The sequence below is a fragment of the Mastacembelus armatus genome, chromosome 7 (genome assembly GCF_900324485.2).
Source record: "Mastacembelus armatus chromosome 7, fMasArm1.2, whole genome shotgun sequence".
Lineage (NCBI taxonomy): Eukaryota > Metazoa > Chordata > Actinopteri > Synbranchiformes > Mastacembelidae > Mastacembelus > Mastacembelus armatus.
The window spans coordinates 4201475-4220134 of record NC_046639.1 but is presented as its reverse complement, the minus strand read 5'-3'; the positions used below and the strand labels follow the sequence as shown (position 1 = coordinate 4220134).

General features: G+C 38.8%; 1 protein-coding gene and 1 long non-coding RNA gene across 3 annotated transcripts; one reads left to right on the top strand and one right to left on the bottom strand.

Annotated features, from left to right (window-relative positions):
• Positions 1-482: 482 nt before the first annotated feature.
• Positions 483-2262, bottom strand: LOC113146273 (uncharacterized). The gene is made up of 3 exons (XR_003297329.1): positions 2128-2262; positions 1436-1517; positions 483-643 (listed from the first exon to the last, which is right to left on the bottom strand). It is a non-coding gene; the product is annotated as an uncharacterized LOC113146273 (long non-coding RNA).
• A 3852-nt stretch (positions 2263-6114) lies between these two features.
• Positions 6115-16023, top strand: eif2d (eukaryotic translation initiation factor 2D). Of its 2 annotated transcripts, none has more exons than XM_026333659.1 (15): positions 6115-6321; positions 6639-6829; positions 6932-7015; positions 7119-7209; positions 7286-7393; positions 9000-9280; positions 9645-9762; positions 9858-9903; positions 9986-10092; positions 10208-10363; positions 12595-12684; positions 13609-13704; positions 15025-15145; positions 15599-15773; positions 15869-16023. In XM_026333659.1, the coding sequence occupies exons 1-15, from the start codon at positions 6266-6268 to the stop codon at positions 15937-15939; spliced, it is 1791 nt and encodes a 596-aa protein (XP_026189444.1). In that variant the 5' UTR covers positions 6115-6265; the 3' UTR covers positions 15940-16023. The 2 variants fall into 2 exon arrangements, with proteins under 2 accessions (XP_026189444.1, XP_026189443.1); XM_026333658.1 differs by having other exon boundaries at positions 13579-13704.
• The last annotated feature ends 2637 nt before the right edge of the window (positions 16024-18660 follow it).

Genomic DNA, 18660 nt, shown 5'->3' with positions numbered 1-18660 from the left:
ATAATGATATGAAATATATAGAACAGTATAGAATAGTGTACTGTGGCAACTAAGAGTCTGCATTAGAAGACAATATTGAAAATGTATTTATTTTCACAAACAAAAGAATCCACAGATATTTGGCTTTCAAGCACAAAATGCATGTTACTGACATTTTACTGCTGGTATAAGGACACCAGTGGCTCTAACCTTTATATAAATCACGTAATCCAATGCATTTAAATCATGTAATCCAATGTAACATTCTTTAGAAGAAAAAGACATGTTAACAGCTATCACTGCCACACACCATAGAGCATAATCCTGAAAAGAGAAGATGCTGTGTGATAGATAAAAATATTATATTGGGATATTGAGGCAGCTGAGCTCATCCTTCCTGTTAAAGGAATAGTGGAAAATACACATATTCATTTTCTTGCCAAAAAAGTTAGATCAGTGGTGTCATTGCAAAAGTTCTTATTAAACTCATTAAACTTTTGTCAGTAATGTTAAACTATTCAAACTCTTCAGTCCTGTGTACTTGTAGCAAACATGGTCTGGCAGCACAGTGTTGCCAATGAGTTTAAATTGATTTCTTTGGCAAACCCAAAATCGGTCAGAGGAGGGCATTTGGTCTTTGGGAGGCTTACAACAGGTTCTCTGGCTGAAAGACATAGGAACAGTGACCAAGGTTTTAGACAACAGAATTCAGACACCTACTTCTCAACCACAAATGACGAAAAGAATGAAGAAATAGAATAAATAGCACATATAAACCTATTAAAAATCATATGCAAGTCTGTTGTTTTTTGTGCCTTTAGGTCCAAGGTGGTAACAACTGACAATTGTTCAACAGAAAAAGAAAAGACTGAAGTACATTTACGAAGTCAAGAAGTTGGGAGGATGTTTACAGATAAAGTGACTACATGCTCAGTTCTCTTATTTTGCACATGCTATTTCTTTTTGTTTTCACCACAAAGAAGCTTCAATATCTCATCTCACATTCCAGTAACAATGATTATTGATTGATAATGATTATTTTATTGACTAATCAGTTAATCGATTTATCTATAAAACAGCACAGAACAGTGAAAAATGTTCACTAAAATCTCCTAGAGCACCACATGTCATGTTTTTATTGCCTGAAAAAAGGTTCAGCTTAGTTTACTCTAGCAAATGCAGCGATTTACCACATTTAAGAACCTGACCTTGAGATGTTTGGCATCATGTTTGAAAAATGACTCAAACAATGAACTGGTCAACATAGTTATTAAATCTTCCAGTGTTGGACTTCATAGAGACAGCTGTTCATTTATAGTTCACAACTGTATTATTTCTTAAGAATGATCTAAACATTTTTTACTATAAGAAATAATCTGCTATTGAAGGTTTTATTCTAGAAAGCTTTTGTTTTCTATTGCAATTGATGTCTTAAATATATACAGTGACATATTACCTTGATGTCTCTATTAGCAATGTTGATAGAATGGAAGAAATAAATGGCTTCTCCTATACTTTTCATGATGTCCATGAGGCCTCTGGACAACACCAGATCAGAGGAGAGGAAAATAACATGGACAGAGATGTTAGAGATAAACCCATACATTCAGTTACGTATGTTAGGATTAACTGGATTCCTGAGGAGAAAATGGCACAAATTCGTTTGTTTTTCTGTTTTGTCCAACCCCCAGTGAAAAACTCAAAAATACTCAAGACATTTAACATTCTTGAAAGAATAAATGTTTATCATGTGTTTAAAGAAAATGTCATCATTCAAAATCACAACTATGATTTTGTTAGTCAGATTTATTCACACCAATCATATGTTATTCTTTGGGTACATTTTTCTGTTCTTTCATAACATATTAGGTTCTAGACAAAGCAGCCTGTCTGGGTTTTATTACTTTCTGCCCTGGAGTGTTGTGGAAACTGCTCACCTTACTTGGTGTTGCTTTAAAAAAGAACCTGGCCCCACTGGCATGCAGCAACTAATGCAAACCACAACTCCCAGAATCTATTCAATACACACAGCATGCAGGGAATGAAGTCTGCTTTTGTCAACATATGCAATCACTTTTTAAGATCACACAGACATTATTAATTAATCGCGCATATGGACATATGGTGTGTGCATATGGAGGAACCCACCACTCCATCACAATGGGGATACACTTCCTGCCCTGGCAGAGATTCCCATAAACCTCTATGATGGGTACGATGTGGGGACGAGGTGACACCCTCCAGTGGAGCAGCATTTCTCGTCTAACAGCTGGACAATCCGGCAGTATCTAAAACACAGAAAGACTAAAGAAACAGCAACAGCAGTGAATTCTGCAAATCAGGAACTATGATGAGATTTCAGTTTAGATATTTGTCCCACAAGATCCCCATAGATCTCAGTAAAGCTCAAACTGCAGGAACACTGCAGGAGCCCCAGTAGCAAAAAGACCTGCTTTGACCATCAGTCAGAAAATGTATTAAATTATCTAAATTAGCAAATTATCATTTGCTGCCTCAGATGTCAAATGTGAAGATTTGAGCCTTTTCTTTGACACAAGTGATGCATCTATGCTTTGCACTGTTGGTCAGACAAAATAAGACATGTCAAGATATGTCAAGATCTGCCACAACTTTCATATTTGGACTTTTATTTTGACACCACTTCCTGTTTGATTCTGTTTTTGTTTCCATAACTTTATGTTGTTTCTCGCTGGTTAGTAGCAGCTGTTTTCCATTTGTTTCTTTGAGTAATTATACCTGCCTGTCACATTGCTTTGTCAGATCCGTGACACTGTGTAAGAGTTTCTTTTTATTTGATTCACAATTCAGCTGTCACACTCTTCAAACAGGCTTCTACCTGTGCATTTCGGTCTCTTCTCTCTTGCTCTGGGGTCTGAACCTGACTGACAATTAAACAAACTATTTATTACAAGTAAAACAACTACTGATGTGAGGCTGAATTTCTCCATAATATTCTTTACATATATAGATACATTTGCAGCAGTCTCAAGTAGGTAAATATTACAATCTTCTTCTTCATCAAAGTCTTTTCAAAGCTATTTAGATGAGTCTGTCACATACTATACTCTGCATTATAATGCTTGCTGAGATTTCTGAGATCTTCACAAGGCCTCACAAATTCAACAGGGTGCAAAAGGAATAGGGTGTATGGTTTACTGATGATCAAGTACTCAGATAAGAAACATGCTTTTCATTTAAAAAATCAACTGTAGTTTACACAAATAACTGGCTGTGCAAAATACACAAAGTTTGAAAGAAAGACAATCAAAAAGGTGAAGTTAGATATGGTCAGTTATTAGTTTCTTCACTCTGTGCACTCAAACACCTTCACAGTGTAATTCTATCGTGGATGTCATAATCTCTCAGCCATCTCAGGCCTCTGACATGAGGCTACATTTAGACACAGGCATGTTCTCCTCTATCTTTCTAGCTGGCAGGATAGGAAAACTCAACCCTCCTTTTCCAAAGCAGACACCTGAACATGAGGTCAGAGCTGCTGACTATAATGTATAATTTACAAACTACTAACACCTGAAATCACCTGTTGTGTATTCAGACCTAAATACCAGAATATTATCGGTGTCCATTGTAAAAAAAAAAAAGATCTACAAGTCACAATTGATGCCAGTAGTGACCCCACCTCCTCCCACCTCAAACTCTAAATAATGCCTGCCACTCCAAATTCCCCCAACAGAAACAGTTGGATTCGCACCACACATACTGCCACATGGTATGACTAACTAACCCCGGATGAATGGAGTGCGGCAATACATCAACTTGACTCTGGCAGAAACTCAAGAACGAGACAGAAGACACTACTATCTTGAAGAGAGGAAACAGTGTATGTGTAGCAGATTTTCTAAAATTAAAGATAAGAGCCAAGCATCTGTTAACTTTCAACTCAGCATAATACATTAAGTTGCGCCTTGTCTGTAGTTTCTTTGAAATGGTCTAACAATGTGACAATAGACAGGCAAACTCAATGGTTAAAAAGAAGCAGACTGGTATCCTGTTTACCCCACACAATCATGAAAAATTAGGTTCACAGGGCAAAGAAACCTTTTTTCAATCCAAGAAATTTAGATGTCATGTCCAGTAACGAAAAGAAAAGTTAGGCAAATGTTCATGGAACAAATGCACAATGTTATGGACCATTGGTGCACTGAGCTCCCCTACCCTACCCGCCCCCCCCCCCCCCTTCTCTCCGACCTCATGTATATTCCACCATTGAATGTTACTAACCTTGTGCTCTCTCTCTCCCCTAGTTTGTGCTCTCTCCCTCCCTCTCTCTCTCTCTCTCTCTCTCTGTACCTTCTGCAGGTGTCCCTGGTCCTGGAGCTGTTTATCGCTGATGTGCAGTTACTGGCCCCACCAACTTGCAGTGTCTATTTGTTGTTTATTGTTGCTGTTCTTTTCTCTCTGCTCTATCCACTCACACCAACCGGTCGAGGCAGATGGCCGCCCAAACTGAGCCCGGTTCTGCTGGAGGTTTTTTTCTTCCGTTAAAGGGAGTTTTTTCCTCTCCACTGTCGCCAAGTGCTTGCTCATAAGGGAATTGTTGGGTTTTTAGTTTTAGTTTTTGTAAAGTGCCTTGAGATGATTTGTATTGTGATTTGGCGCTATACAAATAAAATTGAATTGAATTGAATTGAATTGTTATGTTACCAAATGTTACCAAAACAAACAACATACAGTATGCAGACAGAGCTGCAACGGTTAGTCTATTAATTAATTAACTGACTGACAGAAAATCAATCTGCAATTATGTTTATAATGAAATGATCATTTTAGTTCATTAGTTATCATTTTCTAGCATGAATGACAAATATTTAGTTTCTCATCCATCCATCTACCCACCCACACATCCACCCATTCACCCACACATCCATGCATCCATCTACCCATGCACCCATTCTCTATACTCCATACCATCCTTGGAGATTATACTCAATCATGGTTTTGTGTAAACTATTCCAAACTGCTGTATTAGGGTTTTTCATGGCCTTGAAACTAATGACCGGAAAACTACAATTTACTCAACAATCCTTTTCAGTACTCTGATCTCTGTTATTATTTGGTAGTGTTAAGAAATCAACACAAACCTCTTTGAATTCATATTTAGATCTGCCAGTAATAATATGACATTGATTCCTATTAGCCCTGATGAAATCTCTAAAAGCTGAAGTAAGGTAGAGCTACAGTACAATACCACAAACATACTCTGCTATCTTTAAAAAAAGTAAAATTAAAGAGATGCTGATTAGCTTTCAGAGTCTCCAACTATGTAGCACACCGTAAAAGATATGTAAAATAGTTTACAGTAAGCAACAATTCTCCACTCTGAATACACATGGTGGCAAAATGTTCTGGTGGGGTTGCATAAGAAGGTGGTATTATTTCATTATATTAATAAACACATCCCAAAAATCCTTAATCTAAGACAAAGAGAACAAAACCAGTGTGTGGGTTGATTTCTTTGGATCTGAAGAGGTGTTAGGCTGAGATCTGCTGCAGAGAACTGGACGTCCGAGCATGCGCACAGGAAAAGGGAAAAATAAAGGTGCTTTATAATGAGGTCTGTGGCAATGCTCAATATAAAAACTATCTGTTTTTATTAGCTGAAGCTATGAACGTTTCGCCTGATCACCGTCTTACACTCAGTAGAAGCAGCATTTCCTTGATAAGATTCGGCAAAAATTCAGAAGCAGAATCAGCTTTATTTTTGAGTTTGTGCACACAAACAAGGAATTTGACTCTGGCTATGAACAAGAATTACTTAAAGTTAAACGTTTTTAAAAAGAAACATAGGAGGTTTAAAATAAAGGAAGGAAAAGGAATATAATTTTTTTTTTAAATGCTAGAATAAGAATAATATTTTTATATATACCATATATACAATGTGTTGCTGTACTGCCACTGTAGTATCAGTGCAATGATTTAACTATAAAGTTACAGATGTGCAAATATGCATTCTCGAGGTATTTTTGATTAATGTCTGAATATTGCTGAAAACTGCAGCAGAGTGAACTGTCGTCACACGAAAGCAAAATACTCCAAGTGTCAAAATTTGTATTCGTGCTGCGGAACTAGCGTTAAATCGCGTTTCACCTCGGAAGTAAATATGCGTGGGACCATGATACTCACCGAGAGAATTGCATGTGTATAGAGGTGTTGTTTTAGCTCATATGTAGCACAGGTATTGAAAACACTGTCTCACAAACTGAGCCGATGGAGTTGTCGCGGTAGCTGTTTATTTTCTGAGAAAATGTTCGTCAGACCGTTTCGTGTCAAATCCAACACCGTCATCAAAGGATCCGACAGGTGAGTCCTCACTTGCGTCTGGGGCCAGTCACTCCTACAACACATTGGTGTGTGCGGTGTTTTGTTGCAGTGATCTTAGCTGTTCATGTGTAAAAGCTGCCCGAATAGCAATGTCCAAATTAGCTTCCTGTTTTTGTCGAGCGCGTTTTGCCCCTTGTGTGTTTTTGAAGCCATGGATGAATGAAAAAAGCAGAGGGCTGCAGGAAGTCAAAAAGAAAACAGTTCTTTATATGAAAAATATGAATCTGTGTTTCTGTGGCAGTAGCTGTTACTGTTATGACATTACCTATTGAATGAGACGTGGTTTTTGCCCTTAGGAGAAAGCTCAGAGCTGACATATCTGCTGCCTTCCCTTCACTGTCTGCTGATGAGCTGTCTGAGCTGGTCCCCAACAAAGAGGAGCTGAATGTAGTGAGGATTTATGCACACAAGGGAGATGCAGTGACGATCTATGTCCTGAACAAAAATCCACTCTTCTTTGAGCTGGAGAAACGACTTTATCCTACAGGTAATGAACTGACTGTTACATGATATTGCGATAAGAAAGTGAATGAAATACTGTAACCCCTTTGAGTAAATCATTTTAATTGTGTGTTGTTGTATTTTTCAGTGTATGTGCTTTGGCGCTTGCCTGCTCTCCTGCAAACATTCAGGACATGGCCCCCGGTGCTTCAGAAGCTGATTGGAGGGGCAGGTAGGCCCCTTTTTCTAAGCTCAAACTGGACAGATTTTTAATACATTCATGTTATTGTAATATTGTTAATTTATTTATTAAAAAATACTGTGTATCTCCAAAGATCTCATGCTGCCTGGTGTGGTGGTGCCTTCAAGTGGTCTGCCAAAGGTGGACCAGGGTGACTGCTGTGCTGTTTCTGTGGTGAACAATAGGTACATTATACTGAAAGATTTGAAAGACCCAGTCCACCCAGATGTAAGTTTGACACTGTCCTTGGTCGACTTGTAGAGCTCCTGTTGCAGTCGGCACAGCTGCTGTGTCCAGTGCAGAGATGAACAATTTGGGCATGAAAGGAAGAGGAGTGTGTGTTCTTCACACATATATGGATAATCTCTGGTGAGTGAATTTCCATCTTCCTACAGTCTTTGAATTAACATTTCTGCAATCTTAACCTGCCATTGTGAGACCCATGTGTATCTATTTTTTTAAATATATATATTTGCCAGTTATCAACGTGAGAACTGAGACTGAGACATGGGGCATTTTCCTAAAATACAAACCACAAATTTTTCCATTTATTTTATTATGTCATGACCCCAGGATAGTTGCTTCCAACAATGTAACCTCTCTCACAGACTCACAGTGGTTTCAGAAAGTAGCTTTACCCATAATGACAAAATGGACAATATTCTTAGCTACTTTTTTTATTTATTAAAAACCTCAAACTCAAATGTCTTATTTACAAATGTACTCAGACCCTTTGTGTGTGACATTTATGTGTCTTGAACTTGATTGGAGTCCACCAGTGGCCAACTGAATTTATTGGAGTCACACTAGGCACGGTTGCCTAGCTATCATGCTCCATGCCCAAGCATGATAGCTCCCCCTCCCCACTCCTCTGCTGGCCTGCACTTGGCCAGCGGAGGGCCAAAGCATGCTTACATCACCAGGATGCAGCACTCTGGCATAGCACATAGTGTTGGTGTTTTGACATGGGCATGGTTATCAATCAAGGTCAAGTCCAACTGAAACTGGTCTGCTTTAAGAGGTGGGCCTGGGCACTGTTCAGCATACCACCCTTAGGCATGACATGGAGCACTTAGACTAGTGAAATAAACTGGACTTCAGGTGTCAAACCTGCACATGCACAGTACAGACCGCCTGGTGTGAGTACACCCTTAAACACCTGTGTATATAAGGTCCCAAAATTCATACTGCGTGTAACAACTGTATATCACCTGCACATCACAGTGAAGCATGATGGCAGTAGCTGAGGAGAATGGTCAGAATTGAGAGAAGGATGAATGCTGCCAAATAGAGAGAGGTTTTTGAAGAAAACATGTTCCATAGTGCAGAGACCTGTGACTGAGGTGGGGGTTCACTCTTCAGCATGACCTGAAGCAAACAGCCAAGACAGTGTTAAATCAGCTTCAGGACAAGTCTGTGCCTGTCCTCAAGCCTAAGACATAAGCTAAACCCCAGAGAATATCTGTGGAGAAACCTGAAGATGCCAGTTCACAGACACTTCCCACTTAATCAGATGGAACCTGAAAGGGTCTGTAAGAAGGATTGGGATAAACTGTCCAAATCCAGGTGTGCAAAGCCTGTAGAGACTTACTCATGAAGACTGTAATTGCTGCCTATGGAAGTAGGGGTCTGAATACTTTTAAAATTGAGAAATTTCTGTAATTTCCTTTCGGGATTAATAAAGTATCTTTTAAAAATACCAATTTCCAAAAGCATATTTTCACTGTGTCATTGTGGGTTATTGAGCATAGACCAGAAAAAAACACCAATTTTATTGATCCATGATAAAATTTAAAACTCAGAAAGAAAAGGGTCATGAATACATTCTTAAGCATCTTTATTTCTCAGAACAGATTATAGTATTTATTAAAACCAATTGGTTCACAATTATGCCCAAATTGTGATTACATTAACAGGCTTAAGTGTGCAGCATGCATGTAGTTAATCTTGCGCATGCGTTTTTTGACACCCCTAGGGCTTTTGGAGACAAATCAGGTCCTCCTTCCTTACCGGATGTGGAGAGTGAAGGGCAAGGGGTGAACACAGAAGAAAGTGAGGCTGATGAAGAGGACGAGGAAGAGGAAAGGAAGGAGGTCAAGATGCATGAGGAGGAGGAGCAGAGTCCTGGTGAAATGGTCACAGATCAAGTCTGCTCTGGGACTGAGGAGCTGAGCCTGGCTGAGAAAGAGGAAGACAAAGGTGAAAAGAGCAACGAGGAAGAGGAGGAAAACCAGGGTGACCAGAAAACTCCACAGGGTACCAGATTTTGTCACATGTCCAATCATTTTTATTAAAATGTCATTTAGAAAAGAACAACAATGAACAATTTGAGTTAGCTTTGAAGTACTTACCAACACAATTGTGTTGAATCTGCCTTTAATAAGAGACAGCCGCAGCCTCATGAGCACTTTTATCCCATTTTCAAATCAAACTGAGACACTCACTACTAAACAGTCGCAGGAGAGGCTCAATGACTTGCTGAATTATTTTTGTGACCACATGATTGATGACCATATGGTGTTTTGTTGAGTCAGCTGGCGAATAAGATTTCCTGATTTGGCAAAATGGAGCATGTTGAGACCGAAAAGTTTGTAACCCAGGTCATTCCCTGATTTTACAGTGATAATGGATGCCCTGCTGCTGCAGTGTTTTCTGCATGCTCTTAAGAGCAAGGTGAAGAAGTCAGAGCTCCCTCTGCTGACCAGTACATTTCTCCGCAACCATATGTTCTCCTGCTGGTAATGTACAATTCATGTTTTAAGAAGTGCTGAGGAGGAATTTAATTTTGCATTGAAAAAATATATATATATATATATTTTTTTTTTTTTTTCAGTCCAAGTGGAAAGCAACTTGATATCAAGAAATCCAGCTACAAAAAGGTGTGCCACATGAGAATGTGATGTTTAGCACATATAAATAGACTAGTTAATGAGCGTTTGTTCACTGTTTTTTCTCTGCCAGCTGTCCAAGTTTCTCCAGGCCATGCAGCAGCAGTATAACCTTGTACAAGTGAAAGAACTTACAAAGGGTGTAGAGAGCATTGTGGAGGTGGACTGGAAACATCCAGAGTGAGCCAGGCCATGCCAGAACTTCAAGAAATGCTTCATTTACATTCACACTACCCACCTACATTCTGACTGACTGGATGTGCTTTTCTTTTGAAATACCTTCAACACTTTATAGGCTGCGTTCCTTCGTTGTTCCTGAGGAGACAGATGTGGAAGCAACTCTGGTGAAGGATGGGGAGGAAGGAGACACTCCATACCATCCTCCTGAGATAACAACTCTGTACTGTGTGTCTGCTCGCCTGGAACCTCTCTTTCTGGATGCCAACAAGAGGTGTGTGTATGTGTGCGTGTGCGTGTGTGTGTGTGTGTGTGCTCAGATATCAGATATATAGGGGGCATAGCAGGGAGAGTTGATGCTTATGTGTGAACACATGCCAACAAGCTTTGCTGTAAATGAACTAAACTTTTCTATGAGTAGAAAAGACAATATTTCCATGAGACAAGTCCCACGGTTCTTTATCTGAAGTTGTGTCAAAATGCTCCTTTTTACACACAGTTAGTTTTTTAAATATAATATTATGAGCTGTGAATTTAGATTTTTGACCCTCATTTATCTTTAACATTTTGCAATCATAACTATTTTTATTCCCTGTGCTTTTCGTACTATAAGTCAAAATGTGTTCAGTGAAAAAAGATATATTGTAGAAGTTCATGATGTAGTGCACAAGTCATGTGCTCAGGAAATATACTTCATAAAGAGGAATTTTCAAAAGATTTAAACACATAAATCCCTGGACCTCATGTATCATATTTAATTGTCTTGACAGTACATGAAAAATCGCAGACCCCGATAAATATTTGTTTCAATATGACATAAGTCAGTACTTAGTAACTCCCATTTTGACAGCTGTTTAGCGTGGGGGTGGAAATATTCTGCTCTGAGGTTGTATGGCAGCCAGAGCCACAGGAAACACTGCACGGAGTAGTGTGAAAAATGGATTCCACTAACCGTCAGTAAGCTCTGGATGCAAATGTTATGAAGTCAGTTAAGGATCTAAAACTGAAAAGAGACTGGCTTCAATAAAGGGACAGAATCCAAAACAGACCTTAAAATGCACCATGAACAACTCCAACAACTTCAAACACAAGCTGAAGCTTTTGGAACGGTCTCCTAACTTAAACATTGTTGAAAATCTGTGGGTAGATCTTAAACTTGCTGTACGTGCAAGACAGTTTAAAAATATCCCAGAATCTAAAGGTCTCTAAGGAAGAGTGAGTGAAATCCTAAATCAAAACAGAATGACTTTTAGCTGTGTACAAAAGTGTTAGCAAGGAGAGTTGCTGAGTACTTTTTTAAAGGCCGCAATTAGGGCAATAATAAGATTAGTGACTCTAAATTGCCCATAGGAGTGAGTGTGAGTGTGTGAGGTTGTTTGTCTCTATGTGGCCCTGTGATGGACTGGTGACCTGTCCAGGGTGTACCCCCTGCCTTTCACTCAAAGAGAGCTGGGATAGGCTCCAGCAGATCCCTGGGACCCTAAATAGGTATAAGCAGGTATAGATGATGAATGTTTGACCACTATCCAGGGTTTGTTTTCAGACTGACTGAAGGGGTAAATTTTATCAGTGATTTCCTTAAAGGTTTAATGAGTAATGTTTAGAGGGATCTATTACCACAAATAGAATATAGTATTCATAAATATGTTGTCATTAATGTGTAATCACTGGAAAATACTAACCATTACATTCTTAATCTTAGAATGAGCCTTTTAAATCGACATAGAGAATGGTCTGCTTTAATACATCAATTTTGCACTGCCATGTTTCTACAGTAGCCCAGAATGGACAAACCAAACACTTTAAAGGTGACAGCCAAAGTTTCCTCCCTTACACCTGATAGACCGGATAACCCTTAGTAGAGGACCCCAGTCTTTGTACAACTGGAGCAGGAGATTTGTTCACATTTCTGGCAGTAAGTCAGACCTGTTCCCAGTGCATGTCGGACTCCAGCAGGGCTGCCGTTTGTCACCGGTTCTGTTCGTTACTTTTATGTACAGAATTTCTAGGCGCACCCAGGGGCTGGAGGGAGTCCAGTTCGGGGACCACAGGATTCCATCTCTGCTTTTTGCAGATGATGTTGTCCTGTTGGCTCCATTGAGCCAGGACCTTCAGCATGCACTGGGGCAGTTTATAACTGAGTGTGAACAGCTCGGATGAGAATCAGCACCTCCAAGTCCGAGGCTATGGTTCTCAACCGGAAAAAGGTGGCTTTCCATCTCCAGGTCAGCGCAGAGATCTTACCTCAAGTGGAGGAGTTTAAGAATCTTGGGATCTTGTTCACAAGTGAGCGAAGGACGGAACAGGAGATTTTTTTGCTGTTTTATGTACTTTCATGCCCCATATCGAAACAGGCATCAGTATGCAGCATTAGTCCATAGTATATAAGTGTCCATCTATGTCTGTATTTTTGAGTGGGTGTTTAACTTTCCAGAAGTATTTTTAAATTCCATTAGGTGAATATACCTAGACACCCTATTCTCCTGTGCTTTGGTGTCCCTACAGGAAAGGAACAATTCTGCAGCCTGCTGAAGTGAGAAATATTGTCACAGAGTATGTGAAGAAGAATGAACTGGTGCATGAAAATAATAAAAAGTAAGTAGATGTGTAAATTCCCTAGCAGGAAATTGCTTGAAACCACAAATACCAGAGTACATTGCATTACCACCACTGTCTGGTAAAGGTCATGCTCTTGTTTGTCTCTGAGGATATTTTAACAGTTTTATAGACCTTACTGAGCTCAAGATATACAGCTAGTTCTTCAGTATATATATATATATATATATTAATTTATTTTTTTTTTTTTTTTTTTTTTTTTGACCATAGTAATTACCAGAGGAAACATACAATGCCATTTATCATAGACCAGTAAATGTCGAAGTGTAGAAAACAGGAAACACAGGAAGTAGACACGTGTGTGGGGAAGTCTGTATAATCGATGGATAGGCAATGTTTCAAAACATTTTCTACATTTTACTTTTAATCATAGTCATTTCCCAGAGTCATTTTTACCACGATAAGCACAGATGAACAAACAGTAACAAAATGTGATAAAAAATAATAAAAATGGTCAAAATGTGTTTTTTCTGTACGTATGTTCTGTCAGTCTTTAGTCAGATCAAATACACTCGATTTTTCAGGTAGAATATTTCTAAATCAGTCAACTTTGGCTAGAGCAAAACAGTATAACCACCCTGCCAGCTGTTCCAGTACTGGACGCAATAGAAAAAGCCTTAATGGCAACTCAATAAATATAGAGCTGATGCCGTGTCATGTGATGTTGTTGTAATTGGCTAAAAAGCTTAAATATGACTCTCAAACTGATGTGATATCTCATGTTTCTCTTTAGGCATAAAAAATTATGCATCTGTTCGTCTTCTGATGCAAAATGTAGAGATCAAGTACAATCTGCCATGGAGCTGCCATAGACTAACAAGGCAACATGTTCCCTTCATTCACTGTATGCTGAGCTTTTTTTTTCAGTAAAAGTCATTTCAGTATTCTTCTCCCCTATGACAGTCATGTGACTGTAAACCCAACTCTTTGTGATTGTTTGCTGGAGAAATCAGAGTACCAGGAGGTTGTGTCTCTTAAGTGGGATGACCTCTTTAGCAGGTAATGACTTATTTTATTACTTTCATTGTTTCATTGCATTGCATTTTACCCATACTTAATTAGACAACACTGTTGACAGTGTGAGAAATCTAAATCTCAACAGGATTTGGTGGTGCTGTGAATTGCTAAGTCCTCCCTGACGTTTCTTTTTCCGGCTTACTGAGTTATGTAGAATTAATGTCATCATCAAAGTGACTTCACAGCCTGAAATAACACTGACCTCAGGTGTTGATGTCTGAGGTTAATTTGATCGATCAATGTTAGAATTTCTCATTGTAATTAATTACACTTAACTCTGTTGCCTAGCACTGTGAGACTTAAAACATTAGACATTTGCAGTAGTTTACCAAGTACATACAGATTACACTGATTTAGGACTGAAACACCCTGGTGGATGGTAGTATCTGCTTTAAGCCAGATTTACACCATAAGAACTGTGATTGGCTTGACCAGTGGGGATTGTTGAACGTGATGACAACTTGTAACTAAGTACACTAAATTAAGTACAATTTTTAGGTATCAGTATTTCAGTTGAGTGTTTTTATATTCTGCTGCTTCATACTTTGACTTCACTACATTTCAGAGAAAAATAAAGAACTTTTACTCCACCACATTTATTTTAGTTACTTTTGGAATCAGATATATGAAGCAAAATACAGTACTAATTGTAAAACTTTATTAATCCTCAGCAGAAAATTCACAAATTACCCATCAGTATGTAAAGTTACTGAAATAAGCATCAGCCTATATGTTAGTTAACATTAGCTCCACCTTTACCAGATGCAACAATAAAGTGATGAACACAATCAGTAAATATCATCCAATAATATAAAATACATTACATGAGTGAGATGTGTCATTGAGTACTTTTACTTTTTGTACTTCAAGTATATTTGGCTGCTAAAAAAATGAATGGAAACATTTACTTGCAATTTATACTTTAAATAAAGGATCTCAATACTTCTTCCAACTGCTGAAGACAACAGCAAGGTAAAAAAAAATCTCAGTGTTGTCATTAACACTAGACTTACTATATTTTGTAATCTAGAAAAGCTTTTTCAGTGCAGTCCTTCTTACTTTGGGCAAATTAAGTTAGCAGTTATTAACCTTTAAAATATTTGTATTTTGTGATCTAGGTACCAAAGCCATTTCCAATGTAGACCTACACAGTCACTCTGTGAAGGCATATGACAGAAATACAAATCTGGTTTTAATTTACATGGACTTTGTGGTGATCATGTGGTATATATTATCCATAAGTATCGCTGTCCATCTCTGTATCATTTAACATTTGGTGTTGATAAAACCTCATTTTCATAGGACTTTGGGAAGAATGCAGCAGTGCTATCAAGTTGTGTTCCCTGGGCAAGCACCCAGAATAAAGAAGGGTCACATTGAGCCCATAGACATCTCTGTGGCTTCTCGAGGCTCTAATAAGAAGGTAAAAGCTACAATCTTTTATACTGATTACCAACTGATGATTAGTGTGTATTTTTTCAGAGTTCCAGTGCCGTCCACCTAATTGTTCTGGAGCCATTTCAGTTTAACTGAAAACATTTGTAGTGTGGTGGTGTCTAGGAAAAAGTGACCGGACCATCAAAATCATTCGTGAATGTCCGTACAAAATTTCATAGCAATTCCTCCCATAGCTGTTCAGCTATTTCAGTTCAGTTTTAGTCTTGACAGGCCAACGTTGCAATCCCTGCTGCCTAGTGTGATAATGACAGATTGGCTGACGTACGTATTGAGCAGGACATTTTTCAGTTCTCTGCACTGATGTTTGTTACTATTTATTGTCAGCTTGGACATGATGTAGGAAACAAGAATACCGTTTCATGTATAGGCCTGGCTGATTTATTGTTCAACTTTAAGTGGTTCCATGTGTTAATTGTAGGTGACGCTAATAAAGAACCTGGAGGTATATGGTTTGGATCCCGCTGTTGTGGCGACAGCTTTGCAGCACAGAGTTCAAGCCAGCTCTGTGTTACAGCCCGTCCCCGGGGCCAAGGACAAAGTCCTGGTCCAGATTCAAGGAAACCAGATTCATCACATTGGCAATTTGTTGCTAGGTTTGGACTTTAATATTACTTGACATAACTTGCAATTTTTCAAATGTTTTGTTGGTTGAAATAAAATCATGTCTATTCTTTTATGTCAATTTCAGAGCATTATCACATTCCTCGCAAGTATATCCAAGGATTAGACAAAGCTTTAAAAGGGGGCAAGAAGAAGTAGCGTTTCACCCTGCTTTAAAGCTGCTTCACTAACACAACTACAACACACTGTGGCTGTTCATGTAATAAAGTTGGTTCTAATGATGAATGAAGCTGTTAGTGTTTTTTGTTTTGTTCTGTTTTGGGTCCAGGAGTATTTCAGTTTATATTCACTGATAGATAAAGCAGACTAGCATTGTTTCACAGCAAAGTAATACATTTCTTATGGTGGCAGGTTAGGAGGAGGTTTTAATGCCGAATGGTCCATCAGTTTTATATTTATTTAGCTATTACAGAATTTAAGAGGACAGGCTTCAACATGAATAGCCATGTTTTATTATATTAGCAGTGATTAATAATTAAAGCATATTTTAGATGATAAGCAGTGGGGAGTTGGCAAGAAATGAGGGGAATGAGAAAATTACATGTACAAAAGTCCCTGGGTGGCTGAAAACCAGAGAAACTGTGCTTTCAGCCCTAGGCTGGTATGTCGCTTGTATTTCCATGTCTGCACCTGGAAGCAGGCTGTTCCACTGAAATTGTTTCACAGCTTTATCAGGGATCAGGGCCTAGCTCAAGGACTCTGCAGTGCTGACCCCCAAGTATGTTCGCTGCAGTTGCTGTGTTGTGGGACCAAGTCCAAATATACGCTTCTAAGTCAACACACTAAACATTAGGATCAACACAAAGAAACATGAACACAAAAAAACCAAAATCTTTGACACAAGCTTGTATTTGCTTAGAGTTCAAAGCTACATTTTTTTGACCACACCAAAGGAGACTATATTTCTCCTGGGGGAAATTCTTTCAGATGTTTTTTTTTACGTTAACTAAAGTAGTGTGCAATTATACAACCACAGCTATTTTAAGGCCAAGTTTGTGTGGTGACCAACGTATTGTTCCATCTGCTAATTTGCTTTCAAAGTCTTTGTCATGTTTAAAGTGAATTTGAGGATGTGTTACTGGTAAAACATGGAAGCTTTGTTTCCTGAAGGCAGTAAAATGTATTTACACTTCTCTCCAGGGTCTAATACTATGGCCACGGACCTCTTTCAGTTTCCTTTAGGAGCAATAAGGTTAACAAGCATGTGGTGCAACAGGACCATTTCAGATTTCCTTTGTAAAGCAAGAGCTTAGGTGCTACATTGGTACTCTCTAAAAGCAACATATTACCTTCTGCCTCATGTGAGTATATCACCAATATCTATCTATCTATCCATCTATCTATCAAAATATAATTGTTTTACATGCTTTAAAAATTAAAAACTCTTTGTAGCTCATCATTATCATCTATACATATTTGTCTCCATGTAAAAGGTAAAATATTGAAGCATATTCCATTTGTTAGGCTATCTGTTTGAGTCAACAGCCTTTTGTAGTAACATATTAGGAACTGCCCTGCCAAAAATTCGAAAACCAGCTGCCTTTTTCTTGCTTGTTTGCACTGGGTCTAGAAACCAACTGCAGGAAATTAATTCACATGTCACACAGTACAGATGTGTGTCAGGACATAATTGAGGGACAGAGTGAGTAAAAGAAAATTTTATTATGTTTTATGGAGTCACAGTTCAATTAAAATCTCTGTTGTCTGACTGACACAGTCATTAACAAGTTATGACTGGTTAAGATCATATCCTCTGTTCCCCAACACCTGTACATCCATACAAATTTCCCCAAGGATGATGTGTCAGGGATTTTGTTTAGTAAGGACACAAAAGGGTATTTTTGTTTGCAGTACAGTTCCACTAGTCTGACGAAGCCTAAGAACTCCTGGCAAAACCTGGTTTGTGCGCAGACATACAGGCACATATTAATAGCTGCATTGCTCAGGCTCAGCATGGTGCCAATATCTGCTGCTATATTTATTTGGAGACTATAATCATTACGGTCAAACGTGTACATGTGAGTCGTGCGGAGGATGATATGAGTTACTGCACGGGTAACTGACAGCAGCATGAAACTCGTGGACACAGTTACCAGAAGCACCATAGATTTTCTCGTCCTGGAGCGCAGCAGGGGCGTGACCTTGTTCACCCTGGAAGTCAAACCTGCAGCAATATGATCCCGATTGCTGAGAGAGATCAGGGGAAGAGTTATCCCTTTGAGTATGAGGATGATGAGGAAGGGTAATATGTAGGCTTGCAGTGTTTGAACCCAAACCAGTGTGTGAATGAAATGAGATGGGGCCTCGGGTTTGTAAATACACTTGGTCTGGTTGTTCCCATAGACTGAGGCGTTAGACCAGTAGTAGGGAATGGCTAAAAGATGACTGAAGAGGAAGACTGCTGTAATGGTCCAAGCTGTGTATTCTGGGTTGCAGATTTTAGTTTTCATTTTCCATGTGTGAATGGAAACAAAGCGTTCAACTGTAAACACAACCACCAACCACGATGAGGCATTATAAGCTCCATAGTTAAAAATGTCCTTCAAGTTGCACCATGGCTTGTAACTCCAAAACACTTTGTGTTGGTGGTACTTCAAAGAAAACTCAAGGACTACAATGAAGATCAGAACAAGGTTGTCAGCCCCAGAGATGGCCATCAGATAGAAAGGGGTTGGACTTAGAGATCATGCAGTTCCTCCTCCAGATGATCAGAAAGGTGATGGTGTTAGCTGAGGAAAGGATCAGAGTCAGTGAAGGAATCTTATGCTTCAAATCACCCTATTCACCCTATTCATATGATCACAATAACATTCAGTATAGCAGTCACATTTCTAAATGGCATAAAATATTTTGGTATGA

Bases quoted from the DNA above. Each gene is read 5' to 3' on its own strand.
- eif2d (XM_026333658.1), top strand. From the start codon at position 6,266: ATGTTCGTCAGACCGTTTCGTGTCAAATCCAACACCGTCATCAAAGGA. The intron at 7,394-8,999 runs GTGAGTGAATTT...TGACACCCCTAG, and splicing joins ACATATATGGATAATCTCTG to GGCTTTTGGAGACAAATCAG. The intron at 13,705-15,024 runs GTAATGACTTAT...TCATTTTCATAG, and splicing joins TGGGATGACCTCTTTAGCAG to GACTTTGGGAAGAATGCAGC.